General features: G+C 30.8%; 4 protein-coding genes and 1 non-coding gene across 6 annotated transcripts; 3 read left to right on the top strand and 2 right to left on the bottom strand.

Moving 5' to 3' along the window:
• Positions 1-10,537: 10,537 nt before the first annotated feature.
• Positions 10,538-13,969, bottom strand: LOC107635312 (uncharacterized). Of its 2 annotated transcripts, none has more exons than XM_016338759.3 (9): positions 13,447-13,969; positions 13,018-13,072; positions 12,603-12,638; positions 12,472-12,516; positions 11,716-11,799; positions 11,498-11,563; positions 11,364-11,402; positions 10,976-11,075; positions 10,538-10,897 (listed from the first exon to the last, which is right to left on the bottom strand). In XM_016338759.3, the coding sequence occupies exons 1-9, from the start codon at positions 13,683-13,685 to the stop codon at positions 10,743-10,745; spliced, it is 819 nt and encodes a 272-aa protein (XP_016194245.1). In that variant the 5' UTR covers positions 13,686-13,969; the 3' UTR covers positions 10,538-10,742. The 2 variants fall into 2 exon arrangements, with proteins under 2 accessions (XP_016194245.1, XP_016194244.1); XM_016338758.3 differs by having other exon boundaries at positions 12,446-12,516; positions 12,614-12,638; positions 13,447-13,822.
• Positions 13,970-14,445: 476 nt separating this feature from the next.
• On the bottom strand, positions 14,446-16,664 carry LOC107635309 (Tetratricopeptide repeat (TPR)-like superfamily protein). The gene is made up of 2 exons (XM_016338753.3): positions 16,589-16,664; positions 14,446-16,450 (listed from the first exon to the last, which is right to left on the bottom strand). The coding sequence occupies exon 2, from the start codon at positions 16,253-16,255 to the stop codon at positions 14,600-14,602; it is 1,656 nt and encodes a 551-aa protein (XP_016194239.1). The 5' UTR covers positions 16,256-16,450; positions 16,589-16,664; the 3' UTR covers positions 14,446-14,599.
• A 518-nt stretch (positions 16,665-17,182) lies between these two features.
• Positions 17,183-20,824, top strand: LOC107635311 (V-type proton ATPase subunit d2). The gene is made up of 10 exons (XM_016338757.3): positions 17,183-17,564; positions 18,032-18,152; positions 18,453-18,560; positions 18,687-18,789; positions 19,170-19,250; positions 19,353-19,438; positions 19,532-19,591; positions 19,700-19,748; positions 20,000-20,134; positions 20,411-20,824. The coding sequence occupies exons 1-10, from the start codon at positions 17,384-17,386 to the stop codon at positions 20,540-20,542; spliced, it is 1,056 nt and encodes a 351-aa protein (XP_016194243.1). The 5' UTR covers positions 17,183-17,383; the 3' UTR covers positions 20,543-20,824.
• A 3,056-nt stretch (positions 20,825-23,880) lies between these two features.
• Positions 23,881-23,952, top strand: TRNAC-GCA (transfer RNA cysteine (anticodon GCA)). Its single transcript has one exon. It is a non-coding gene; the product is annotated as a tRNA-Cys (tRNA).
• A 28-nt stretch (positions 23,953-23,980) lies between these two features.
• Positions 23,981-27,953, top strand: LOC107635310 (uncharacterized). The gene is made up of 8 exons (XM_016338755.2): positions 23,981-24,389; positions 24,942-25,137; positions 25,413-25,592; positions 25,847-25,927; positions 26,007-26,170; positions 26,656-26,792; positions 27,086-27,201; positions 27,405-27,953. The coding sequence occupies exons 1-8, from the start codon at positions 24,238-24,240 to the stop codon at positions 27,651-27,653; spliced, it is 1,275 nt and encodes a 424-aa protein (XP_016194241.2). The 5' UTR covers positions 23,981-24,237; the 3' UTR covers positions 27,654-27,953.
• Positions 27,954-27,966: the final 13 nt, after the last annotated feature.

Below are 27,966 nucleotides of genomic sequence, written 5' to 3'. Positions count from 1 at the left end.
AAATCTTCTATTCTATATACACTTTCATATTTGCATTTGGTACCTTTTCCTCTTTTCTCGTTTGAACCTTTTTTTCCCCATACTTCTTTTGCTTTTTCCCCTATTTGGGCATTTTTTTTTAACAAGGGTATCAAATAAAAAATAATTTAATTTTAATACGCTTTTAACATAAAATAATTTTATACATGCATATAATTACATAACGTGATATTAACAAAAATAATTATTTTTTATATTAAATAAAAAAACGAATATATTTGTATAATTATGTAAAATATTTTACATTATCAATATATCAAAATTAAACATATGACAAAAAATTGATAATTGAGAATTTTATAGTTTTATACACCTCACTTTTAAATATTATTTATTAAATAAAAAGTATTGTATTTTTTATTAACTAAATGAGTCTTAATTTTTTTAATAATTTAAATTTAAAATTTAAGATTTATAATTTAGTATTTAAAATTTAAGATTTAGAATTTTTTTTAACTTTAACATATGAAATTATTATATTATTAATTATTCAACTAATACTTGAAGTTAAACAAGGAAAAGTGTATTTCAGAATATACAAGTATTTATTAAATTTTATATTTTTATAAGGGTATAAATGGTATTATAAGTTTATAAATAAATTGTTTAGAATTCAATTTAAACACAATATTCTAAATTCAAATAAAATACATAAAAAAATCATTTCATATATTAGATGAACATATAATTAGATCCGTCATGCAATTATATACGATAAAATGTAATTTATCTTCTAATTATCGAGAAAGATCGGAATTATTACTTTTTAATTATATACCACTTGAATTTTGTCATTATTAAGAAAGACAAAATCATGTACTATAATTTAGAGAAAACATCACCCAAAAAAAAAAAAAATTTAAACAAGCACAACGAATTTTTAACTTTTCATATTAAATAATAAATTAACGGCCTACATGCACTAGTCGTATTTTTAATATAATTAAATTTTAAAAGCTTGGTTTATATAATTTAAATACAATTTTTTTAGTGACCAATTTAAATACAATTGATCATTGTTGTTAATTAACTATTTAACTCTATGAAAAAAGATCTTTTAAAATGACAATATTAATAAAGTAATAAAGTAATACTTTAATTACTTTTAAATTTATAATATTTATTATTTATAAATTTCACTATTTTAATTTAATAATAATTAATAGTATATTTTTTTAAAAAAAAAACAACTTTAAAAAATCCGAATCCTAACTCTATATTCATGGTCCTTAATACTGCTCTTTTATATTTTCAAATTCTATTGAAAGGAAAACTTGACTTAAATGGACTCCAATGTTTTATTCAAATCCAATGCTTTATAATTTTTGTAGTTATCTCTTTCTTCGTATAACGTGATTGTAAATTGGTACATGCATGTGTTACTTGTTCTTTTAATTTATTTTGTGACATTATTGGTTTGAGAAATATTATTAGTAGTCAATTCAATTGTGTAACCCAAAAAATATGTCTATTCACCTGAGGGAAAAAATGACCATTAGCCATCTCGAGACAACACTAGATTTTTATATATAATCCCAAATTATCGTCTTCTAATTTTTAGCATATTTGTCATTTCTTTTGTATATTATTCAAATTTTTAAATTTATTAGAATATTCATTCAGATATCATCAGTTTTATCCTTGAAGTTCTTGCACCAATGTATGATAACCCTCGTTTACACAAACATAGACATGCAGGTGGATGGAATTTTTTTTTTTCCTAAAAAAAATCATTTGATAACTACTGGGGGGATTCTTCATTGAAGATAATAAGATAACCGGGAACTTAAATTAAAAGGATATATATTTTTCCTAAAATATATTTTAAAAGCATTTGTTAATAATATGATGATAAAAATTAAGATTTTGGATATAATCAAAATTCTTTTTAAAGAAATTTCATTTTTATGGTTTAAATCAAGAACTTAAAAGAAAATCTCGTGGTTTTTTTTTTCTCTTTTTTATTCGAAGTTAATAGAGGGAAATTAAAAAGAAAAAAAAAAGTCATTTTCAGTCAACTCAACATCGAAAAATATTGAAAGTGATTTGCTAATTAGCAAAAAAAGCCATGACCAATTAATGGCCGCTGGCTGTGTAAAAGGCAACACTAGACTTTTAAGATGGAGTAGAATTCTAACGGTTTTTTTTTTCAGAAATTAAAAAAAAATTATATTTAAACTTTAATTCCACAAATACGATATTTTTTTTGGTATAAAGCAACTTCGCCGCACTCTCGGGCGAATTCTCTTTAACTTTTTTGAAATCCGTATTTTTAATCTATTTTAATTCATTATCATCATCTCCAAATAACATATAAATCTACAAACAGTATATAGAATACACAAAAATATATACAGACAACAATCATGGTTTTTTTTAAGAATTTTTTTAATTATAAATTAAAAAAATAAGCCATATTTAATAATGGCAACCATTATCATCGTCTCAAAAAATACACAGGTATATCGGAATAAGCCATATTTAACAAAGATTTTTTTAATTATAAATCGTATTTTATATAAATAAATTTTTTCAAAATAAAATATAAATATGACTTATTCCGATGTACCTGTGTATTTTTTGAGACGATGATAATGGTTGTCATTGTTAAATATGGCTTATTTTTTTTTTATTTATAATTAAAAAAATCTTTGAAGAAGCTATGGTTATTGTTTATGTATTTTTGTATACTCCTATATACTATTTGTAGATTTATATGCTATTTGGAGATGATGATAATAGATAAAAAATACGGATTTCAAAAAAAAGTTGAAAGGAGTTCGCAGGGTTAGGCGAACTCTATAATTTTTATAGAGTTCGCCGAAAGTGGGGCGAACTTTCTTTATACAAAAAAAATCGTATTTGTGGAATTAAAGTTTAAAAATGGTTTCTAGAAAAATATAAAAAAAAAATTTATTTCTAAAAAATATCCGAATTCTAACACATTATATATATCTTATTTTGGCTCTTCAAAATAAAGTTAAGGTACTAACACATTAATATTTTTTTAATAATGATATATATGACAGAAAATAACAGGCTTATTTTAAGTTTATAGAAATATATAATTCTTCTAATACTAATTATAATTGATTACTCTATATTTAAGACTTAAACTCAAGCCAAGGCTACGAATGTGTCATTTAAATTTGAATACTCTAGCTAGCTTCAATTATCAAATTTTGGAATGCCATTTTGATGCAATAAATAATGTTAGCATCTCTCTCTCTCTCTCTCTCTCTCTCTCTGATTTTTGGATTTTTATAACTAATTGATAAGTCCTTTAATTTTATGGATGAGAAACTTTTTATTTGTCACACCAGAAGCACTATGTACATGGGGGTACCCCATAGGCCATAATGAGATGTCATCTCTATGCTTTCCACTCCAAGACTTTCATAATTCACAAGAACGCTTATAACCATTTCTAGACGACTTTGGAACATACAAGAAGTTTCATGCACAGTGAAATCAAAATTTAATTAATCTGTTAGCCATTATAATTTTATTAAATTTACAACTAAATTCTTATATATATATATATATATATATATATATATATATATATTATGAAATTAACAATAATATAAAAATTTAACTGAAAAAATATATAAATTTAATTATAAATTTAATAAAATTATAAAAATTAATAAATTAATTAAATATTAAATAAATAATAAAATGAATAACTTAGTAACAAAATAAATAATAAACAGATGGGTCCATCACCAATATATAACATCAATTATTGATCTCAAGAAGATGGTTGTCGTTATGAGTGTGGAACTAAAATTTTGAAAATAAAATAGGATAACATACTAAAAATAAGACATAAAAAATAAAATATAAAATTAATATTTTATATTTTATTTAATAATAAATTAAATATAAAAAATAAATTTATTTTTATACAAAAAAAATTAAAAAATATATAATAATAAAAATTATAATTAAAAATAATAAAAATAATAAAAAATAAATTATATTTGTATTAATAATTTATATTTTTTATTAAAAATAATATAATATATTAATTTAATATTTTAAAATATAATATTTATATTTATATTTTATCTGTTAAATATAATTTTATATTTTTATTTTATATTTCACCATCAAACTTAACATTTTACTCTCTATGGAGCACGAGTATTTTTTCAATTTCGCTACGTTTATACTCTTTATAATAAAATATTATTTTTACATAGTAATTGTTTTAATAATTAAACATGTATTTTTATTAATAAAAATAAATATATAATTAATTAATAATAGTTATATTTTTATACAGATATCAAAAATATCTATTATATGAATAATATTTTTTAATAAATGATGTTAATTAATCTTTTAATAAATAAATATTTTATCTTAATTTTTTAAATTTTAAAACTAAAATAAAAAAATTGACTTAAATTGACTTATATTATAATATGAATTTTTTTTTAATAACACAACTCTTAACTTGATTATTTTGATACAATACGATGACTTCATTATAAAAATCGATCAAATATTAGTGCAACTAATTTAGTAACAGTTTTTATTTATAATTTATAAAAAATTTAAGGATAAATCACATAAACAATATAAATGTCTCTCAATATTATACTAAAATTTCAAAATTCAAAACATTACATGTTCCTTTTTTAAAATCAGATCTATATAAATTGAAGTTAGAAAATTCAATTTATAAGTTAAGTGTACAATGTAAATTGAATTAGATGAAATCGATTTACCTAATAAATAATTAAATCAAATGAGTTAGATTCGATCGATTTGCTAAGATTATCAATAAATCGAAATAACTTGAGTCGATTTTTAAGGAGGAAGAATTAATAAGTAAAAATGTAAAAAAAAAAAAATTATGCATGCTATTTTAATTTACTGTTTGAAATAATAAAAAAAAAATCGAGTCTACTTAATTTGAATTACTATAATATCCAACATACAGGTGATATAAATCAAATTGATATAAAGAATTGGTTCCTATATAAAAATGATCAAAGCGTTATGGATTCATTAGAGTAGAAGTCACAATAATTAGTAATGATAATCTTTTACTTCTGGTACACTATAGAGGGTCGATTAAGAAAAAATACGTTTTGGAATTAAATTTACTGACAAGCCTCGCGAGATGGACCAGGCCAGCAATATGCAAGTTTGACATGATCCTATCTTCTAAAAGCATATCATGATATACCTTCTCATGCTCGTGATATATCAGTGGACATGACAATGAAATAATTCTCTTAGAATCATAACATTTTATAAGACAAAAATCACCTAAAACGGATAATTTTAATAAAAAATAATTTAACCTACCAAAATTAAATTCAATTATATCGGAACATAATTAATTTAGTATTTACGACGGAAAGCTAAACTCTTTAATTTATAACTAAAGTTGTAGTATCTTTATTAATCTAACATTTGATCATTTAGTTTCTTAGATAAATTCAATCATTCTAAATTCTTACTAATATTCTACTACCTAATTAATCCAATACTTAAAATTCAAATTAATTTAAATTAAATTCTAACAAAATTTTTAACCTCGTTAAACTTCTAACAATAAAAACTCATAAACCCTAACCGTTGTTAAATCTACTCGTCAACATACTTAGAAATTCCTTATCCAGCATTTATTTGTGATTTCAATCTTCTAACATATTAATACCTATAAATTAATACTCTAACTACTATTTGAAGTTTAAAGATTTTAATAATTTTAACAATCAAGTTTTAAGCGAATTAATATCATAACAATTCTTTATTTTTTAAAGAAAATAAAAAAAATTCAAATTTTATTTACTAACCTCTTCATGTTCGCTACAGCAATATAGACGACTCCATCCAACCAATAGATTCGATTTGGGTCGTCTTTCATTTTCGTAGTATTACTCTGAAAGAGCCTAACAGCGGAAACAACACAAATATCCAACACAAGAACAATATGGAAGCACTCACAACACAATATGGCAGCAACTATAACAAGCAAATATAGCAAGTAACGCAATAACAAGAATACACCGAAATTTTAACGTGGAAAACTCCCTCAATGTGAGAGGTAAAAATCACCGGTCGTCCAGACCAATGAAATAGCTCCACTATAATCAAATGAGGTACAAGAGAGTCTCAAACAAAGCACAAAAACGTGCATATAACCAGCCAAAACATCAAATCACCAAAGCTTATAAATGAGAAGCAAGAAGATGAAATATACCCAAAAAAATAGAGCTGCTGTCAAAGCCAATTTCTTCCTCTGCAGACATTCAATTAAAATCTTCACCGTTTAGAATGAAGAACAAGATATGAAGAATCTACAGTCCAAATTTCACGTCGATCCAACGGTGAAAAATTGAGAAATTGCTGTTCTGTGTAAAAATGGAAAACTTAATTTCTCTCAGTGCAGACTTCCAATCAACATCTCCACCATCCAGAATGAAGAACAAGATGAGAGAAACACACAGTTCAAATTTCAAGTCGATCCAATGGTGAACTAATGAGAAACTGTCATTTGAAGTTTACTACTTTGGATAAAAACGAAAATTATGTTTTCCCTCTTCTTTCTCTCTTTGGTGGCTACTCTCTTTCTCTTAAATTGATTCCAAAAATCTGATTAGTGATTATGGTTGTGGTACAATAGATGGAAAGAAACACCCTCAAAATGTTAGACGTAAGCCTCACAAAGAAGAGAAAAAAAAAACTCAACACACTCTTATACTATGAATTGCCTCAGTTCTTCTGGATTTTTTGTTTTAGTGGGATATGGGGTGATATAATGTAATTCAAACCAAGTAAATTCGAATTCTATATACAGAAGTTTGCATATAAATTAAATTAAAGTTGTAGATTTATATTAAAAGCACGTGTATAATCGAATCAGTGTGTCGATTTATTATATGCCAAAATTATGGACTAAATCGATATAGATTATATCAATTTACTATGAATGATCTCAAACAAAATGCATTTTTTAATAAATCAAAACTACTTATTTCAGTTTACCTTAAACTCTACTAATTCAATACATGTATGTTAATTCGATTTATATAATAATATACATAAAAACAACCGCATAACATTTTTTATTTTGAATGATTCATATAATATTAAATTGCCTTTAATTTATATAAGTGTTTTACCCAAAATTTAAATCACACAATATTATACTATATACGTAACAAAAAAGTTAACCACCACCCCCATTACCCCACCTCGCTCATCCTTATTATCATAAATTCTAACTTTGATATTTCTATTGACTGATGCGCCATATTCCGCATCACCATCACCACTACGATCTTTTTTCCATTCTTTTTTCTTCTCTCATATTCTTTGAAAAGAAAGTGCTACCATTCGTTTATCTCATTTTTCCTCTAACATTCTTTCTTCCTTTTTAAAAAGTCTTCGTCATGCATTTATTTCTTTTTTTTTTTTTGCGACATTTATTTTCGGCAATTTTCCTTCTCTTCTAGCAGATTTTTTTCCGAAAACAAACTGATTAATATAGTTTGTAAATATTTAAAATTTCCACAAAGTTGAAAGAAAAATTGAATTAATTTTTGTTAGTCTTTAACAATTTTTTAGTAAAAAAATTATATTATCTCCAAATAATAAGGTCATAAACCGTGTTTAGTATTAAAGTTAAGATCACATTGTCCTCCACATGAACAGCAGAAAACCGAATTGAATGTTTAGTCATCCTTTGTAATTGGTGTTAATAACTCATTATTCATGATTTATACATCATTGTGATTTGTGAAACCAAAAGTTATCACAAAAAATAATTGAGTAAAATCAGTCTCTAAATAAACATATATTAGAGTAAATGGTAAATAAATCATTAACTAATTAAAAATATAAAAACGCCTCTCACTTTTTAAAATACGAGATATCTAAGTCCTTTTAAAAGACTGATTTGTCTTTATATATTTTAAACAGAAAAACTTAAATATCTCATACTTTAAAAATTTAAAAATATTTTTATATTTTTAATTAGTTAAAGAATTACATGTTTTCAAATTAAAAAGTTAAAAGTTTAATTATCTTTTTTCTCTATAAGCTATAAACTTTGTTAGCCAAATTCTTTTAGGATATTATTTCCACGTTAGGCTAGCTAATTAATCTTGTGGATACACATAAGAATTCTGGATCTTCATGCAAAAGATAGGAGATATTTTATGAATGTGTCAAGATTTAATATATCAGAAAAGCTCATTAACGAATAAACTCAAAAAATGCGATGCAAGGTCTACATTCTTCTTCTTCTTCCTCTTCCTCTTCTTCTTCTTCTTCTTTTCTTTCGTTTCTTGCCTTCTCTTTCTCCTTCTTCTTCTTGCTGCACGATTCTTCTTCCTCTTCCTCTTCCTCCTCTTCTTCTTCTTCTTCTTCTTTTCTTCGTTTCTTGCTTTCTCTTTCTCGTTCTTCTTCTTCTTGCACGTTCTTCTTCCTCTTCTTCTTCTTCTTCTTCTTCTTTTCTTTCGTTTCTTGCCTTCTCTTTCTCCTTCTTCTTCTTCTTCCTCTTTCTGTTCTTCTTCTTCATTTACGTGCTTTTCTCTCTGTTTTCTTTTTTCGTTATTCTCGATTTTCATTGTTTTTTGACATCAAGCTCTGAAATCGTTTTTGAAGAAGAAGAAGCAGCAGAAGACGGGGAGGAGAAAGAGAAAGAGTTCTGAAATATGCATAAAATGTACTTCAATGAATTTTTGGTGTATTTCTTAAATCCTTTGGGTGTATTTCTGTAATCCTTTGGGTGTATTTCTATAATCGTTTGGGTGAATTCCTGTAACAGTTTGGGTGTATTTCTGTAATCTTTGGGGTGTATTTCTGTAATCGTTTGGATGTATTTATAAAGTTCCATTATCTTCAAATTTGGCAAGAAAATTATTTTCATGGAGGAAGAAGAAGAAGAGTCATTCATAATGCATGGTGAGTAGCGCGCTTTGAAAACAAGAAGTTGTTGAATAACGTGCGTTTTATTTACTCTTGAATGTGGAAGTGTGTAATGCGTTAATTAAGTATAATGCATATGTTTTATTGGACTTGTAAGACTTGTAAGCCACACAAACTTGTATGTGTAGCAGGCCTCTTAATATATAAACCTTCTACAACACTTCCATCGTAATAAACCAAATTAAGGCTAGGAAAATAATGTTGAGGTTCGTTGTTTATAATTTATTCAATAAATATATTATAAAAGTAGAAATTAATTTCTAGTTGTTAATTTTTCAGTAAAACTTTTTTATGTTAAACATCTTCAACAGACACCCTTAGAACTGGCAAATCTCTTCTTTCATCAATCCTCAATAAAAAATCCTCACTGCAAATAATATTTGGATATACTTTTCTTAAACTTATATTATCCGGATTTTATTTAACCCAAAAATTAGTTCATGAGAAAGAAAAGTTGGCCAAACACTTTATGAAACTATTATTTTTTTTTTGAATTAGAACTATATAGTGATCTACTATATAAAAATATTAAAATGTTAATTTGTGTATTAATCTCATTTCTGCAAAACCAGTATATATTTAGCTTTTTCTTTTCGTTATCTTTTCAACAGAATAACATGCAATCTGCGTGAAATTGAAGAAATAAGGGAAGGTTTTTTTCTCATCCTATTTTTATTTATTCATTTTATTTTCATTGGTTTCAATAAAACTTTAAAATATCAGGTATAAACATATTATATATTTAAAAGAAATCCACAGTTTGATTCAGAATCCATAGTTTCAAACAAAATATCTGGTGTGCTTGATTTTAATAATTGCAAGGGGCATGGATCAAACTTCTTGTACAAAATTTTCTTTTCTTATTTGTTATTTTCGCTGATGATGGTAAGTTTGAGTGGGAGGTGAGAGTGATCATCATGAAAGTGAATAAAATAAATAAAGGAGTGACTAACAAGTCTTGTGGAAAAAAATATATAGTTAAATTAATTTTGTAGGAAAAATATTTGCATGGTATAGGAACACATATATTTTTAGGATTAATTCTTAATTTTATTATTTTTTTTTAAATAAGTGTTCTCTTTCTCATTTATTTAAAGTATGTTTTTATTATAAAGGTATGTTTGGTCTGTAAATGTTGGATTAAGTTTATAGTATAGTTTTACTTTTATATATCAAATTCATCATAAAAGTTTTTTACTCTACATTTTCTCTTGAACCAAATATATATACCCTAAATGAATATATTAGTGTATTAGTAGACTCTAACACAAGTATTAATCTATTATTTTATTAATTAAACAAATTTGAAATTAGTTAAAATAATAAGCATGTTCACTAAAATCAAAAGATCATGGATTTAATTATTGGAGTTAACAAAATAACTTTTTATAGATTATATATGATGAATGACAATTTAAAAAAAAAATTGTACACAAACTCTCTCCCATATTATCATTATGTTATGTAGTATAGATATAGAATTTAAAAACATAAGAATTCATTGCATATAAGCCTAGAATCTTGTATAGCAAGTAACCTGATAATTCATGTTACCTCACTCTTAGTGATCTCTCTCAATTGAGTGGCTTGTTTCTTTTAAATCTGATACAGTTTCTACAAAATCTTGTTCTAAGTTTCTATGAAAATGAACTAAAGTATATGTAGTAGCATACTTAAAGAACTATTATGTAGAAACATGAGATTACCCACCAAAAAATATTTATGAAGGTATCAAATTAATAGTGTCACCTATTTACAGCTTTATTACCCAGCAAGGCTGCAGAATGTGCAAGTTTTTGTATCTTTTCGTAATTTCTTTGCGCGATCGCCTCTTTGTCGAATATGGCGTCCGACAGAACAACGGCCGATGCTCCCCGCGAAATATATTCCTCAATAGAGTCTGCAAGCAATTAGAGATTATGACATTCATTTTCAATTTTTGTGAGAATGATCAACAACACTAAACTATAAAAACTACCTATATTTATCCCCTGAGAAGCAACCATAGAGACATGAGGAAAAGGCTTCTTGATTGCTGATATGTACTGAAATCCTCCAAGTGCAGAAACCGGATAAATCTATAACGCAGGGTAAATTATCGATTTTAGGAAAATTTTTAAAAGTATAATAAACTTGATTCTTTATATTAATTGTATTAGTAGAAGAACAAGAATGTAAAATGAAATTATCAGCACAGATCTAGAAAAAATTGGAGCCGGGATCAGGAGATTAGTGCATCCCTCCTATGAGCCCAAAAGCAGATGAGAAAATGCAAACTCCTCCATGCAACTAGTTTGCATGCACACTCTATCTATATTTGAATGTTCTTCAACATGGTAAACTAAACAGAACATTAGAAGGCCAACCTTGACAATTTTAGCTCCTGCTTCACATGCAGACAATATCTGCATTATCAAACGAATGCTAAAAAAAATGAACAAGGTATGCACATTAAGGAGGCAAGACGTCATGTTAATAGGATCTCCAAAGTAAGCCTTACTTCAGTTGGAGTCATTGTGCCAGGAATGTATAAAACTTCACCATTCTGAATGTAATACATAACGTCCTGGTAACCGATCGGAGCCCCCAAAAAAAAAATAAAAAAATAAAAAAATAAAAATTAAAAAGAAAATGAAAGAAATAACAAAACACTGTGACCAAGAACTAGTAGTTGTTATGTGACATCTTAATATAGTAATAAGGTCTGCAAATTCAAACCTTAACAATTGCTGGACTCATCAGAAATTTTGCTCCGGCATTGACTGCAGCTTTTGCATCCTCAATCCTGAGAACAGTCCCAACCTAATAGCAGATATCTGTTTGATTCAGACAAATTTTGAGAAGAAATGTAATATCATGTAATGATTATCCTAAATGGTGAGCTTTTTTTTTCAAATTGATTTTAGAGTTAACTGAGAGTTTTGATGATCTATATGTTGAAACAAATCATAAGAATCTGAGATAAGATTGTTTTACAAGCTAGTAATATCTTTTTTGCTTCTCTTTTTGTTCTTGATGTATTCTAGAAAACATTGAATCGAAAGAAATTTAGAACTTCGGGTAAATTTTGGTGAGATTTGATAAACAAGGTAATACCCTAACAATTACTATCCACATGCATAAAATACCCAACTATTTCAAATGTCTCAACTTTGAATTTTTTCCAAAAAAAATTGCACAAGTAGGCTAATACAGTTATCATGTTAGTAATAATCCAAAGGAAAACATTTTGGCTATGAAGAATTTCATGAGCAGCACGAGGAGACGACAACAGCATATTGACTATTTGATGCTTCAACCAGCATAGTGACTCAGTGGTACAAAAAACAATCTCAAATTTCAATGAAACGTGACAATGCAATGATGTTTTTTCCATATCATAAAACTTATTCTAGGTTCATGTGAAGATATACACTCAAACAAAGAATATTGATGCAGAAAGAGAAACCAGAAACTTGAAGGGTGCGAGCATACTCCGAGTGCCATAGTCGGGTGCTCCTTGACCAGCTGGTTTAGAACCTAAAAAGAACAGGATTAGAACAAATGAATTCTATAACACAGTGCTACAAGTAAAGTAAGCAAGCAGAAAAGATTAAGTGAACAACCTCAAACACACCTGGGGTTGACACCACAATCTCCAACTACATCAAAAGAGAAAACGAAACAAAAGCGATGAGAAACACACTATAAAGACAGAGAGCTGAGGACATTTTGCTCAAGTAAAAGTATGTCCTAGTTCTTTTTACCACAAAATGAACACCAAGAAGAACTATTTTAATCTGCTTATGAAGAATTTAGGGAGATTTAAAGTTATAGTTTGAAGTTTGAATACAAAGATACAAAGTAATTCATATCTTTTGAAATGCCATAAGGCTGATTTAAATTGATTGAGTTGAACCATTAGAAACAATGTGAAAACTTAGGTTAAATATATCCATGCAAATCTGCCCAAAGTTCTTTACTTTCATTCAAAATAAATTGATAAACAAAATAAAAAAAGAATATATAGAGCAAACTCACAACTGAGATGCCACCTGCTATTGCAGCATTTGCAACTTCATAGGCCACTTCTGCACTGTATGAAAGTGAAAAAGAAAAATTAAGGTCAAGGGTAACCGTGATTGAATACATTTATCTATAGGGTTAGTGTTTCTTAGCACACTTTTGATTGAAGTCCAATCACTATATATTGGTATGGAAAGTATGAATTCACTGAATTGTAAAACTCTCACATTCAATATGCTTATCAATATTACCAAAAACAAGCTAGAATTAACATCAACCACCAACTGAAGCAAACAAGAAGCATGAATGAAATCTGACAACCCACAAATACATTATTTTTTTAAAAAAAGTAGTCTTGGCAAAGTGCCCTGTCAAGAAAAATCAAAATTGACTATATGGAAAAATAATCAAATAAAAAAGAAGAGCAGAAGAAAAAAGAGAAACCTTTTAGCTCTGAGGCAAGCTATGACACCAGAATTCTCAATCTGGAATATTGTTTTGTCAGGTGAAGATGCTGAAACTGAAAGATGAACCTGAGGCTGAGGTGCTCTGCATGAAACTCTACCACATACTGAAGCAGCAGCAGCAGCAGAAGAAGAAGAAGAAGAAGAAGAAGAAGAAGATACATGGCATAGGGAAGAAGAAGATGAAGAGTGCAATTGGCAGAGTGCTGCAGTGGCCATTGTAATTGTAATTGTGCACTTCTTTACTTGTGTTTATGTGCCTAGCTAAAAAGAATTAACAGCTTATCCATTTGCAAGTTCCCAGTGTGGGATAGGATCCAAAATATCAAAATCTAACATTGGAATTTGGAATCAGTGTTTGGTTTGGTTTTATTTATATCTCTGAGACTTTATGTATTTCGTTTTCGGAGGATTACATATTGACATGTGTGTTTCATTAGATAAGGTAAGCATTCTACCAACTTTGGCTTCAATAGAATCGTGCACAAGCTCGCCTTCATCTTTGTAATCTTGAGTTAAAAGCTTATTGAAATTAAAAAGGAAAATTATATGTTTATTGGACTAAATAAAACTTATTATTATTATTATTATTATTAATGATACACAGTAATTTCTTAACTTTGTTCTATTTTTTAGTTTCAGTTTCTAATCACCAAATATAATATTCGGTCTCAAAAAATATTTTTCTTTAATTTTGAATTCCTTTGACTTACTAAAATCTATTTTCAAAGCTTTCTCTTGAAAAATAAAAGAAAGACCAATTTTATTGAAAATATTTAAACATTACTAACTGCATAATTTAACCTTTACATCAATATTTCTTTTTAAAATATAATTTGAATGCCATCTAAATTCTAATGGCAAGATTGAAACATGAGATGAAAGCATTGTACTAACTCAAATTCCAAACGAAGTTAGCCTCTGAACTTGGTCCTTTGTAGAATGTACTTTATTACATGATTCTAATCAAGATAAAGTCTTGGAAGAATTGTTTATTAAACTTCTGTCATGTCAGCATATTCAAATAATGGTACAATTGCAATACAAAAAATATACATACATAATAACACATTGAAAAACTCCACCAAAATCAGGTTACATAAGTTATATCAAATTTAAAAAAAAAAAAAATGCTATTCAATAATCCTGGAGGTAGAAATACCAGTAGCATGTCCTCTTGATGGTGGTAAGATACTTTGCAATTTTTTAATCATTTGATCTAGATCCTTCAACTTTTCTTTGTGACCAGCCTTCAGTAAAAAATTTTCCATCATTGAAAATGAAGCAGTGCTCATATGTCTTCCTCGTTCTAACAATTGTTTGGAGCACTCAAAAGCTTCTTGCAATAAATTCCGGGAGCATAATCCAGTGACTAGAATATCCAAAGCATGAGAATGAGGACAATGCCCTCTCTCAACCATGTATTTCCATAAACTCAAACCCAAATCAACACGAGAATTTTGGCAGAAATATTTCATTAGTGTCACAACTGTTCTTGTTTTCGGAACAAAATTCCTTTTAGTCATTGTCTGGTAAAATTCACTCACACCTTCAATCCCCTTTGTCCTCTTCAACCCTAAGAACATTGTGTGGTAAGTTACCCCATCAAGCTCAATGTGTTTATCAACCATCTCGTCCATCAAGGAAAGCGCAGATTCAATATGTTTGACTCTAACCAATGTACTAATCAGAGCATTATAGGCACCAGTATCCACAACCAAGTTTCTAGACGGAATCTCGTTGAACAATTGCCATGCCTTTCCTTTGTTCCGTGCCAACCCTGCTCCATGGATTAATGTGGTTATGGTTTCGATTGTAGGGACAAAACCCCTCTGCTCCATTTCATCCAAAACCCTCAAAGCATCACCTAAACAAGCTTTTTTGCAGTAAGCATCAATCCTAATATTATAAGTCACACCATCAGGACTAAAACCCCTCTTAACCATTTCATGATAGAAGAGCTCAACAGAGGTAACATCACCTGATTCCTTGAACCCCAACAGCAAAATGTTCATGGTCTTAGTATTCGCAGGAAACCTCGGCGCCATCTTAACAAATACAGACCTAGTCTCCTTCATCCGCCTCTGAGTGCAAAATGCTTTCAGAAGCACATTGAACTCATCAGTTCCAAACACCTTCCCAACAAACACATCATGCTCCATCCTCCTAAAAGCTTCAAGAGTGTTGTCAGTGGATTGAAATTTGGCAATTTTGGTCAACATAATGCTCATGGACTTGAGTGTGAGGAGTGAAGGATGGGTTCTCCCAATTTCCTTTAACAAGCTCCAAGCTCTCTCAAAATACCTCATCCTAGTAAGAATATGAAGCGTCTTCTCCAAGGAATCGGGACTGAGGGGAGAGTGGGAATGGTGGAGGGTGAAGTTAAAGAACTCAAGAGCCTTGAGGCCGTTGCAATGTGAAGCAAAGAGGCGACCAAGGACATTTTCAATAAGCCGGGTGGTGATGGTGGAAGGAGGGAGGTGATGTAGCAGTATGGGGTGAAGGGGTTGGTCAGGGAAAGGGTGGTCATTGATGATTCTGGTGATGGTGTCCACATCAATTGGTTTTGTCTCCAAAGATGTTTTAGGTTGAGTGCACAATTTGAATGTGGAACATGGGTATGAGCTTGTCTTATTGAGGAGTATGAGGTTGTCAACTTCTGTTGTTTGCAAAGATGATTGAGATTGAGGTTGAGTGCAAAATTTGAGGGTGGAACATAGATACCAAGTTGTGTTGTGTGGAATTCTAGTGACAAATTTCTTTTGGTTCAGCCTAAGTATTGTGAGCATGATGTTGTGGTGAGACGCCCACCATGTGTTTGATATTTGAACCACCTATGGATGATTATTGGTTTGGGTTTAGGAGGATTAACATATCTCAAACAATAAACTTTAATCGATTTTGGTTTGGTTTAGAGTTTAGGAAGTTCTTTTCCGAACAAAATCCGAAAGAATCAAAATGGGGTTGGTGTAGTTTTTGGTTCCCTGCCATGACATATTTCAAACAAAAATCTCTCTTGATAACAAAGTTACATATAAAGAAGAGAACTAAATTTACATGAAGTGAAACAATTGTGTTATTTGATGTAGAAAGAAAAGAGAGAGAGAAGCAAATTGAGTTACCTTGCGGTGGCTGATGGAGAGCGATTTCAGTGGACTACGGCGAAGGGATTCTCATACTTTCAAGCTGAGCTTTTTATTCAAGTTAAAAAACTTTTAAAAATAATTTACAAAGTTATTTTCTTTATATCAATAATATTTTTTATTTATCACATTATTAAATTTTTACACTTATTTAAATAAATAAATAAATAAATTAATTATTCAATTAAATTATATTAATAATTATTTTTTTAGGTGCTAAAAATAAGAATAAGTGCTTTTTTTTATTCTTGATCATTTACTCAAAAAACAAAGTGTCTCTCAAATTTTAAAATTTTTTAAATATATCACTTAGATCAATAATAGAGATTATTTAAATCAATTACTTAAATAGTTAGCAATTATTTAAAAAATTTTTATCTGTGAATGAATGCTTTCTCCATGCATCAAGTAAACAGTGAGACATAGAAAATGATATATAAATTTTTCTTTAATAAAAACTTCATTGTTAAACCTTTTTTTTGCAAATATACAATAAATTAGAAAATGATACACTTTTTTTTTTATTTCTTTATAAAAAATAAATTAACGGTATATAATATTTTTCTTTTTAATATCTTTTAATAAAAAATAAATTTTATTTTATTCCTCCTTAATCATTATACACTTCTCTCTCCCTCCACTCGCAAGAAGCCATCGCAACCTGCTTCTTGATTTCTGAAGGAGCTTCTGTTTCTCCTTCTTCTCCTTCTCTCTCTTTCTCTCGCATCGTCTTCAATTCAATTCAGATCCAGCAGATCTTCCACAAACCACAAAATGTACGGATTCGAAGCTATGACCTTCAACATCCACGGCGGTTACCTGGAGGCCATAGTTCGCGGCCACCGCGCCGGACTCCTCACTACCGCAGACTACAACAACCTCTGCCAATGCGAATCCCTTGACGACATCAAGATGCACCTCTCCGCCACCGAGTACGGCCCTTACCTCCAAAACGGTGCGTTTCGTTTCGCCCAATCAAACCTCAATTACTATTATCATCTTAGTTATTGTTATTTCCTTCGATGTTTATTTTCTAATCTAACCAAATCTTGTTCTTTGGTGTCACAAAAACATGTAATTTGCTTCCTTTCGGCTGTGATGAGAGAAATTTGGGAATATTGGTATTTTTTGTATGAATGATGGATTGATAGATTTCAAGTTGCGTTTGTATGATGCGGTACTTCGAGGAAAATTTTAAACTTTTTCATTTATGTGACCAAGTTTTCCCTCTGATATTTTAGGTGTTGGATGTAAATCTAATTTGATAACTTTGTGCTTGTTGCTTGTTTTATCCCTTGTGCAAGAATCAATTGTCTTCTGAATTTCTGATCTGATTCTAGTTTGTTAATGCATCTTGTAATTCATATTGTGGGTTTGGAATTATTGGCTTATGCTGACCATTGATGAATTGCTCTGTTGCAGAGCCTTCTCCATTGCATACAACTACCATCGTGGAGAAATGCACTCTTAAGCTGGTTGATGATTACAAGCACATGCTGTGCCAAGCCACCGAACCCTTGTCAACCTTTTTAGAATACATCACGTATGCGAACTTGATTTTTTCTGTTTGATACCTATTGTAGCTTTATAGTGATGATATATGCTTTAATTATGGCTTCAAGGGATGAAAATTTTAAGAGCATCTTATTAATAATAAGTTGATTGCTACTGAATGCAATTACTATAATCAACACTAATCCCTTTCGAAAAGTTGGACTCAGATCATAACTCCAGAATAGGTTATTATGGATGAGTTTTGAGCCCTTTTATTTTGAAGGGAGCTTTGTTGTTAGTTTAGGTATACCAGAGAAATGGCTGAGCTTATGCTCTGTTTATCCTGCAGATATGGTCACATGATTGATAATGTTGTTTTGATTGTTACTGGCACCTTGCATGAGAGAGATGTTCAAGAACTACTAGAAAAGTGCCATCCGCTTGGCATGTTTGATAGGTAAGTAGTTTCTACTTTATGTCCAATTTCCAATATATTGAATTTCAGCAAATTGTAATTTTGATTTCTTTTTCTTCTTTTCGTTTTTATTTTTGTATATTGTTTCTCTCTGGGGGTTCTCCTCAGCATTGCTACTCTGGCAGTTGCTCAGAATATGCGGGAGCTTTACAGGCTGGTTCTTGTTGATACTCCACTTGCTCCATACTTCTCTGAGTGCATTACATCTGAGGTAAATCATATTATCTGACATTTTCTTCTACCTCGATAAATAATCTTATTTGATAAATGATTATAGAGTTGTAGTACTATTGCAATAGGTTGTGGTAAGAAAAAGTTCTATGAAATTGTTATTTGAAAACATCATGGTATTAATGAGAACAAACCCCCCTCCGCCCCCCCCCCCCCTTCCTTAAAAAAAAAAAATTACCTGTGGAAAGAAAATATACTGTTACTAATACTATTGCCATCCATGGTTATTGCTTCATATGGTTTCATTGATGCAAAGCTCTGTGGTACTTGTTAATTTCTTAAATTTGTGCTTTTGATATGTGTTTCATTGCCCTTGTGCTGATTACTCTTGTTGCTGTTATATTCGTCCTTTTTTTCTAGGACTTGGATGATATGAACATTGAAATAATGAGGAACACGCTTTACAAGGCCTACCTTGAAGACTTTTACAGATTTTGTGAGGTGACGGATGTGACTTTCTTTTCTTCCCACTACTATGGTTCTTTTCTTGTAATCTTGTCACATTTTTCTCCTTCTTACTTTCATCAATTCCAATTTAAACAGAAATTGGGTGGTGCTACTGCTGAGATCATGTCTGACCTTCTAGCTTTTGAGGCTGATAGAAGAGCTGTGAATATTACCATAAATAGGTATGTTGAAACTGAGAAGGCTTTGTATAACTGTTTCGTTTATCTGGATACTTAAATTACATAACTGGCACTGATGACTTCCACCTTGTGCAGCATTGGTACTGAGCTCACCAGAGATGATCGCAGAAAATTGTACTCTAATTTTGGTTTACTGTAAGCTCCTCACTTATTTGTATTTCTTTCCCAAATTAAAAATAATGTTTATGGTTTTATGCTACTATGGAATGCTTATTCTGGTAATGACTGATTTATCTCAAACAGTTACCCATATGGTCATGAGGAACTTGCTGTTTGTGAGGACATTGATCAGGTATTATTTGCATCTCAGTCTTGTGATGTTTTGAGTTACTTGAAATTTGATTGCTGCTTTTTGAGGTTCTGTGGTATATATAATTTTCACTTTCCTAAATGGTTTTGGCTAACCAAATTTCCCCAGGATCTTTTTGTAGTTGAGTAGTTGACTTTCCTGCTAAGTTGGTATCTTTCCTAAAATATATAGCAGTCACTTGTATTTCTGGTTGTTTTCTGGGCCATAATTCTCTTGTTTGGTTGCTCGCCTAGGTTCGAGCTGTTATGGAGAAGTATCCCCCCTATCAGTCTATTTTTGCCAAGTTATCCTATGGAGAGAGCCAGATGCTTGACAAGGCATTTTATGAGGAAGAGGTGAAGAGGCTTTGCTTAGCATTTGAGCAACAGGTATTTAACTGAACCACATATCAATTTTTGTTCATGTAGTGAATTAGTTAATATTTTGAAGTTTACTTTATCCCTGAAACTTAATTATTACATCTTCAAGACGAACCTTCCTCTTTTAATTCCTTAATGAATAACTTAGATAAACCCATACTTTAAGGACCACTTCCTATAGACACCCATGGAACAAATGATTAGAAGTCTTGCCATTTTTTTAAACTCTCTGTCGCTGGCATGCCATATTCATTACTAAGATGCACTATTTTGTCTGGGTTGCAGTTTCATTATGCTGTATTCTTCGCATACATGAGGTTAAGGGAACAAGAGATCAGGAACCTAATGTGGATTTCTGAGTGTGTGGCTCAGAATCAGAAGTCCAGAGTTCATGACAGTGTTGTCTTTATATTTTAGTTGAATTGCTTAGTACAAATTGTATGTTTATTTGAACAATTGTTTGTACACTTTCTGCATTTTATATCTAAGTTGCCATTGGTAGTAAGTCGCTGTTTAGAAGATTGTGATAAAAATAAAAGATTATAATCTTATGCCGATGAAATCTATTGTATTATGGAGGGAAGATTTTTGTAGTTAAATTTGTTTTAAATATGTTTAGTTTAAAATATGCTATATTCAACTTGTTTGTTGTAATTGCTACAATAAATAGTTTTATGAAATAAACTTGCATTGAATACATATCTTTTACTTCAGCAATTATCCAAAACATGGTTACTAACACTTGGCTGATCTAATAAGTGGGGGTATGTTCATGTTTTCTTAGGTAAATTTTATGTTTGTAAATTGACCTAAACAATTCCATGTAGGACTTAACTAAGTTGATTAGTCATCGACTAACGTCAAGTTAGTTGGAATCCAATAAACTTTGATTATTAGTGGATTAAGCAAGGCAAGCCATAACCAACGCAGTCCTTAATTCACTATAAAAACCGATTGGTCAGTCTTAAATATTCTCATCTCAGATACAAGATGGATATGTTGTGCTCTCTACTCATTAGTACTACAGTATATTCTCCTTAACCCTTTCCTCATCCATTGTCACAACAAATTCTTTACCTTTCTTTCAACCAAGTCTGGAATGTCATGAAGATGAAAGCCTTGTTGCGCTTTAAACAAATGTTCATCATCAGTAAGTATGCTTCCTATAACCCTCAGTTATCCTAAACTTAACTGCTGCTTGGAATCGAACCACATATTGCTGCTCTTCATGGCATGGCATATACAAATTAGTCACAGGTCATGTAATTGGCATTGATCTTAATAGCAGCCAGCTGACCAGCTATATGGTTCCATGGATGCTAATAGCACCTTTTTCTCACTTGTGCATCTTCTAAGTCTTTATCTTTCCGACAATACGAAAATACATTTTCTCTTGAAGTCCCACCTCAAGTTTCTCATTTGGCCAACTTGCTATCCTTGGATCTGTTCAGCAGTATGTTGTATGATGGTCCAATAATCAACAATTTGCAACTCGAGGCATCCACTCTCAAAAGCTTAACTCAAAACTCAACTAGACTCTAACACTTTCATCTTAATTTTGCTAGGGTTTGTCATCTTTACTTGATATCTCATAAAGCTTACATCTCTGCAAGTACTCTCTCTTCACCAAGGTGAACTACTATGGTGAATTCCCAATTGGAATATTCCATCTTCCAAACTTACAGTTTTAAATTTGGGAGAAAACCAAAATCTCAGAGGTGCACTACCTGCATCGTCGATTGGAAACCTATCTTGGCTCTTGAGATAGCTGTCATGATGAAATTCCTCACTATTTTTAGACTTGAGAATCTTGCATTTTTATCTCTAGGGAACTATTTCTTCGAAGAGCAGTTTGAGCTCGACTTGTTTTCGAAATATAAGATGCTTCTTAATTTGTCTTCCAACGAATTGTCTTTGTTCTCACAAAAAAAAAAAAAAAAGGTGCTGGCAATGTAACAACCCTTCCTCCATTCCAATTTGATAGCATTGGCTTCTGGCAATTTAACCTAGAAATCCCAACTTGGATAATGAATTTAACCGCATTAATCACTTGGATCTTCATGGTAGCAACCTTCAAGGTGAAATTCCATACTTCCTCTTCACATTAGAGAATCTTACTAGTCTTGATCTATCTAGTAATTGGTTGGAGGGACAAATCGAGCTTGACATGCTTTCAAAGCTCGAAAAGCTTACTTCTCTTGGTTTAGGCAGACAATAATTGCATTTTCTTGAATCTTACCTATATGATATTCTCTCAAATAGTCTTGGAATTACATTCATGCAATTTGATTTTCCCAATTTTATTCGACACCTAGAAAAATTGATAGCTTTTTAAATACAAGGCAATGGGATAAAGACAATACTGATTTACCGAATTGGATGTGGAAAGAAACGAGTCTTCAAAAATTGGTTGTTTCTCTTGTGCAATATGCAATCTAGAATCACTTGTGCAACTTGATTTATCATACAACAATTTAGCTGACATGATTCTGCCTTGTGTGGGAAGTTTTAGCCGATCTCTTCAAATTGAGGCTAGGGCAAAATAAATTGGCTAGTCGTATTCCTCAAAATTGTGTGAAAGGAAATGTACTTTAGGGGATTGATTTTAGTTCTAACTTCTAAGAAGTTCCATGGTCAATTACCAAGAGCATTGGCTAATTGTAGAATGCCCATCAAAATGTACGTTTCCAAAGCTTCACGTCATGGATCTTTCTCAAAATGGCTTCCCAAAAAATTTATTATCAGAAATAATCATGACTTTTAAATCCATGACAAATTCTAACACAAGTCATCAAGTAAACTTCAACGACCACATTTATTATTTTGGGGAAAATTATAATTCAGATCTTAAATTGTTTTCCTTTGCAATGTCTGACAAAGGAGTTGTCATGGATTACATGGGGCTTCAACACCTTCTTTACTTGGTAGCCATTGATCTTTCAACAATTTGTTTTTCTTTTTATTTGTCAGAGCCTTTTTTATTTATCACACAAGTCACATACCCACAATATGAGGTTTTTAAACCTCATTCAACCAAATAATACCTTTCATACACATAATATTAAGGGTTTTCAGTCACAATTAGCTTTAACTAAGTCTCAAATTCGGATGTATCTATTACAAACGCAAAGAATTTCACCACTAAAGTAAACCTTGAGTGCGAGAACAATTTAATTTGCCATCGGATCTAGGCTTCAGCTGAATTTTTTAGAGCCTTATAACATTCTCTTGAAAAAAATATTATCATGTGTTTTTTTTATTTTTTTTATTTTGGACTTAAAAAGATAATTAGTTATATTATGGAAAGCTTTTCATTGGGTATGTCATCTGTGGACACTGAAGAGTTTGGAGTGGCATACTAAGTCACATATTCCAAGCCCAAAAGAAAAAGTCACATATTTAATGGGTCATGTCAACTGTAATAAATCTAACCCAGCTTCTTATCAAACTTTCATATAGTTTTTGGACGTGAACTTCCCTATATTATTTCTTTTTGGACGGGCTTCCCTGTATTGTTTTACCAAAGAGAATGGTTTTTATTAGGTTTACAAGTTTGGGCTTTCATTCTGTCCAACTGTTTTAAATTATGGCCCAAATAGAGAGACTTGTAAAGAGGATACAAAGTCATGGACTAAATGTCTCATAGAGAATAATAGAATTGATTGTGTCAGACTAAATGACAAAAAAAAAAAAATCCGAACATATTCGAAATAAAATGAATTCATTTAATGTACAATCTAAATATTAAAATTAATGGGTCCATAGCTCAGTGGTAGAGCATTTGACTGCAGATCAAGAGGTCACCGGTTCGAACCCGGTTGGGCCCTTAAAAAGATGTTATTATGAATTTTTATGGTTACTCTTCCAGTACTTATAAGTTATAACTATATTGTATAGTTGAAAGTTGGAACCCATCCTGAAGATAATATTTAATATTGGAACGAAACCAAAAAAGTGAGGGGCATTGGAAGTAGAAGGATAAACACGTTTTTAATCACAATCACCATTTTCCTTTTCATTCAACATCAAACTAATTTCACTTCTCCCTTCTTTCTGGATTCAAGTCCAGATTTTTCCTTCTCTTTTTGGACTCAGATTTTGTTGCTAACTCAATGATTACAATCAAGGGTATGCAAAGGGGGCGATTCTTGAATCCTATACCCCAAGTTGTTACTGGATTCTCAAGCTCTGCTGCTGCAATCCCAACATGTTCCTCTTGTGATGCCATGGATACAGCTAATCAACTGCAATCTCTTCATTCTCGGTAAATCAGAAACCTTTTAGTTAATTATTCAATTTCAATTGATTTCTTATTGAGCTGGAATTTTCTATTTACATTGTGTTTGGATCGAACCTAATTAGTTATGACTAAGAAGTTGGATTAATGGTTTATTTAGATAGATATGTCTTGGGGATGCTGAACAGTACTTGTAAAAGTTGTTGCTGCAAGCATAAAATTTAATGAGTTTGTTGCTCGTTTATATTCTCATATAAAGAATTAAAGATAATCCATGGTAGAATCAGCATTGTTTGAGCATAATGGAAGTTGCTCTGTATTGTGAGATATTTTGGTGATTACTTAACATAATATTTGGAGTCTATCTAAAGGTAGATGAGGCAGGGTAATTGGTTTTTGGAACTTTATCCATGCATGTTCTTTGGTTGTTGACATGATGACATTAGAGCTCTGTCCATTAAGCTCTAATGGATTTTCATTTTTAATGGTTTATTTTTTGGTACATAATTAATTTTAACATTATATCAACATTTTCAAGAAATCAATTGCCTTGATCTTAAATAATGTGTTCTGCTTTAGTTATCCTGAATACACAAGGGACAGTACAAAGGCCACAGAACATAGGAGTGCATTCAACAAATACAATATAAGGGGCCTATCTCAATGCCTGAATTGGCCTAAAAGGTTTAATCATAATTCTCATGCTGCCAGCTACTTGGTAAACCATCATTTTACATCTGATCGAAATACAGATGCAAAGGATTTCTCAAGTAAGGTGCAGTGGATCTTATGTTATGATACTCCCTATCCACCTTCTATTGTTATGTATTTAACCTCCGATATAAAATATTAAGCAAGCAGCCATGTTGAATCTGTAAATTTCTTTCAATGAAAAACTCAAACTTCTCTGTTGTACATTTAATGCTGATGCGATATGATTTCTCCATAATTATGTCTAATTAAGTATTTCTTTGCTTTATTAACATTTTTCATTCTATTTGTTGCATCATATTGGATCATTTGTGACTCATAATTTATACAATGCTTCAGCTTCTTAAAGGTATTCCAGACTTTGTAAAGATAGTGGAGGTTGGTCCAAGGGATGGATTGCAGAATGAGAAGTCTATCGTTCCAACTGATGTAAAAGTTGAGTTGATAAAGCTGCTGGTTTCTTCTGGGTTGTCTGTCATCGAGGCAACAAGTTTTGTATCACCAAAATGGGTTCCACAGGTAACTGTTATTCCTAGATAAAATTGATCTATTCACAATTTTCTAGTCAACACTATGATGAACTCCTGCAATGTTCTTCATCATAATTATGTGTTTTCGGTATGTTTTCTACCATGTTTACATAATTTATTTTTATTAGAACTTAAAGAAGCTGCTATTTGTCAAGTTATTGTATGCAGAGATTCTCTTCTTGATTATTGTTCCCATAATTCTTTTATATTTTGCTGGGTCCCCTTCCCCCCTCCTCTCTTCAGTTGGCAGATGCAAAGGATGTATTGGAAGGCATTCAAGATGTGGAAGGTGTTAGCTTTCCTGTATTAACTCCAAACCTCAAAGTAAGATATATATGTTTTAAAAATTATTATCATTAAGTATTTGCATATGCATTTAATTATCTAAACCTGTTTCTTTCAGGGCTTTGAGGCAGCTGTTGCTGCTGGGGCTAAGGAAGTGGCTGTTTTTCCTGCAGCTTCTGAATCATTCTCTAAAGCAAATCTCAACTCTGGCATTGAGGATAATCTTGCTCGTTGCCGAGACATTGCTTCAGCTTCTCGAAGCTACTCAATCCCCGTTCGTGGGTATAGTTTTCATTTTTCAATTGTTACTTGTCAATCTCTACAGAAAAGTTACAACACTTTCTGAGGTTTTTTGTTTCTACTAGTTTATTCAAAATGAGTTTATTTACGTCTTTGAATTGTTGTTGTAATTGACACATCCTAATTCCTTTTTCATGATATATAGATGCTGATTTGTTTTTTCAATGGCAACATTTGATGGTATGCCCACTATTAAAGTACTTTCAACCATAGTCTCTTCCTATTATATTTGCATTTCGATGGTTGGAAGAGGGAATTAATGAAAAGATGATTTAGATTATAGAAATGGTTTTGTTGATCATAGAATGTATCTTAGACTCATCTTTCGTCCTAACTAGAATATAGGTACTTTTCCTTCAAATTATTTGAACAATCACAAAAGGACCATGCTGTTACTCTTCACTTTAAATTTCAAAACCATCATAGTAAATTATATAATCAGCCATGTGACTGGTTTTATACTTCAGATATATATCATGTGTTGTGGGATGTCCTTTTGAAGGACATGTTGCTCCAGCCAAAGTAGCATATGTGGCAAAGGCACTTAATGAGATGGGTTGCTCAGAGATTTCACTAGGTGATACGATTGGTGTTGGTACACCTGGTAATGTTTCTTCTGTTTGTTGTCATGCATGTTTTTTAGCTATATTGGATTTGATTGCAGTTGCAGTGGTGCTGTATGTATAGATATGTTAAAAGTTTTTAGCTCTTATTTGTGTTGATCTGGTTCCCTTCTTTAGTTATATTATAATGTTGTCTCGTCAGTGATGAATTGTATTGAGTCCTTGCATATTTTACAATAATCTTACTTAAAATTCCCCTTCCATTTTCTACCCTGCTGTTTTAGTTTTAATTTTCAAAGTTTTTGATTGGACTCAATCTGCTTCATCTTCGCAGGCACTGTCGTTCCAATGCTGGAAGCTGTTCTTGATGTTGTTCCAGTTGACAAGCTTGCTGTCCACTTTCATGATACTTATGGTCAGGCGCTTTCAAATACTCTAATTTCACTTCAGGTAAATGATTTCGTTTACTTTCTTTTTCGCTTATACTTGTCATTTTGTAGCCAGTTTGCGTTGGGATTTTTCTGGTGTTGAGTTGTGTCCCCATTCTCTCAAAGTAAACAATGAAAGAAACACTTGGAATTTCTCTAATCATAATGGATAACCTTGGTTCTGAACCTATCCTTTGTTATAACTATATGTGTAACGTTATGCAGATGGGGATCAGTGTAGTGGATTCATCTGTTTCCGGCCTTGGGGGTTGTCCGTATGCAAAGGGTGCAACTGGAAATGTTGCCACTGAGGATGTTGTTTACATGCTGGATGGAATTGGAGTGAAAACCAACGTGGACCTCGGAAAGCTCATGCAGGCCGGAGATTTCATCTGCAAGCATTTAGGACGCGCATCGAATTCAAGAGCCGCAACTGCGTTGAGTAAAGTTAAAGCTCATGCTTCCAAACTTTGAATATGTTAAAGCTACACAATGCAATCCACATGATACATAGGTTAATGAATTTATCCACTGCATAACTTCTGTTCATGTGCTTTTATGACCATAGAGAAAGAGAGAGAGGAGAGTTGCATCGCTTTGATTATTGAAGCATCACATGTTCAGCATTTTGAATTTGTATGCTTTTCTTTTTTCTATTATTTTCAGTGCTACCCTAGTTATCATAGTTAAGACTTGTTCATTACACCTTAGACTAGTCAAAGCTGCAAACAATGTTCAAACAAGAGCCATTATCGTATTTGCCAAGGCACCATAGTCACCATAGTCT

This window comes from Arachis ipaensis, chromosome B4, assembly GCF_059453495.1.
Source record: "Arachis ipaensis isolate K30076 ecotype BB chromosome B4, ASM5945349v1, whole genome shotgun sequence".
NCBI classification, from domain to species: Eukaryota; Viridiplantae; Streptophyta; class Magnoliopsida; order Fabales; family Fabaceae; genus Arachis; species Arachis ipaensis.
Note: the sequence above shows the minus strand (reverse complement) of the source record. Positions and strands in the feature narration are given on the sequence as shown.

Coding starts and splice junctions, on each gene's coding strand:
- LOC107635312 (XM_016338758.3), bottom strand. CDS start 13,685: ATGGCCACTGCAGCACTCTGCCAATTGCACTCTTCATCTTCTTCTTCC. Junction 11,403..11,497: donor GCACAATGACTCCAACTGAA/GTAAGGCTTACT, acceptor TTGATAATGCAG/ATATTGTCTGCATGTGAAGC. Junction 10,898..10,975: donor TTCTCAGGGGATAAATATAG/GTAGTTTTTATA, acceptor AATTGCTTGCAG/ACTCTATTGAGGAATATATT.
- LOC107635309 (XM_016338753.3), bottom strand. CDS start 16,255: ATGCTCACAATACTTAGGCTGAACCAAAAGAAATTTGTCACTAGAATT.
- LOC107635311 (XM_016338757.3), top strand. CDS start 17,384: ATGTACGGATTCGAAGCTATGACCTTCAACATCCACGGCGGTTACCTG. Junction 17,565..18,031: donor CGGCCCTTACCTCCAAAACG/GTGCGTTTCGTT, acceptor GCTCTGTTGCAG/AGCCTTCTCCATTGCATACA. Junction 19,592..19,699: donor TACTCTAATTTTGGTTTACT/GTAAGCTCCTCA, acceptor TATCTCAAACAG/TTACCCATATGGTCATGAGG.
- LOC107635310 (XM_016338755.2), top strand. CDS start 24,238: ATGATTACAATCAAGGGTATGCAAAGGGGGCGATTCTTGAATCCTATA. Junction 25,928..26,006: donor TATTAACTCCAAACCTCAAA/GTAAGATATATA, acceptor TGTTTCTTTCAG/GGCTTTGAGGCAGCTGTTGC. Junction 27,202..27,404: donor ATACTCTAATTTCACTTCAG/GTAAATGATTTC, acceptor AACGTTATGCAG/ATGGGGATCAGTGTAGTGGA.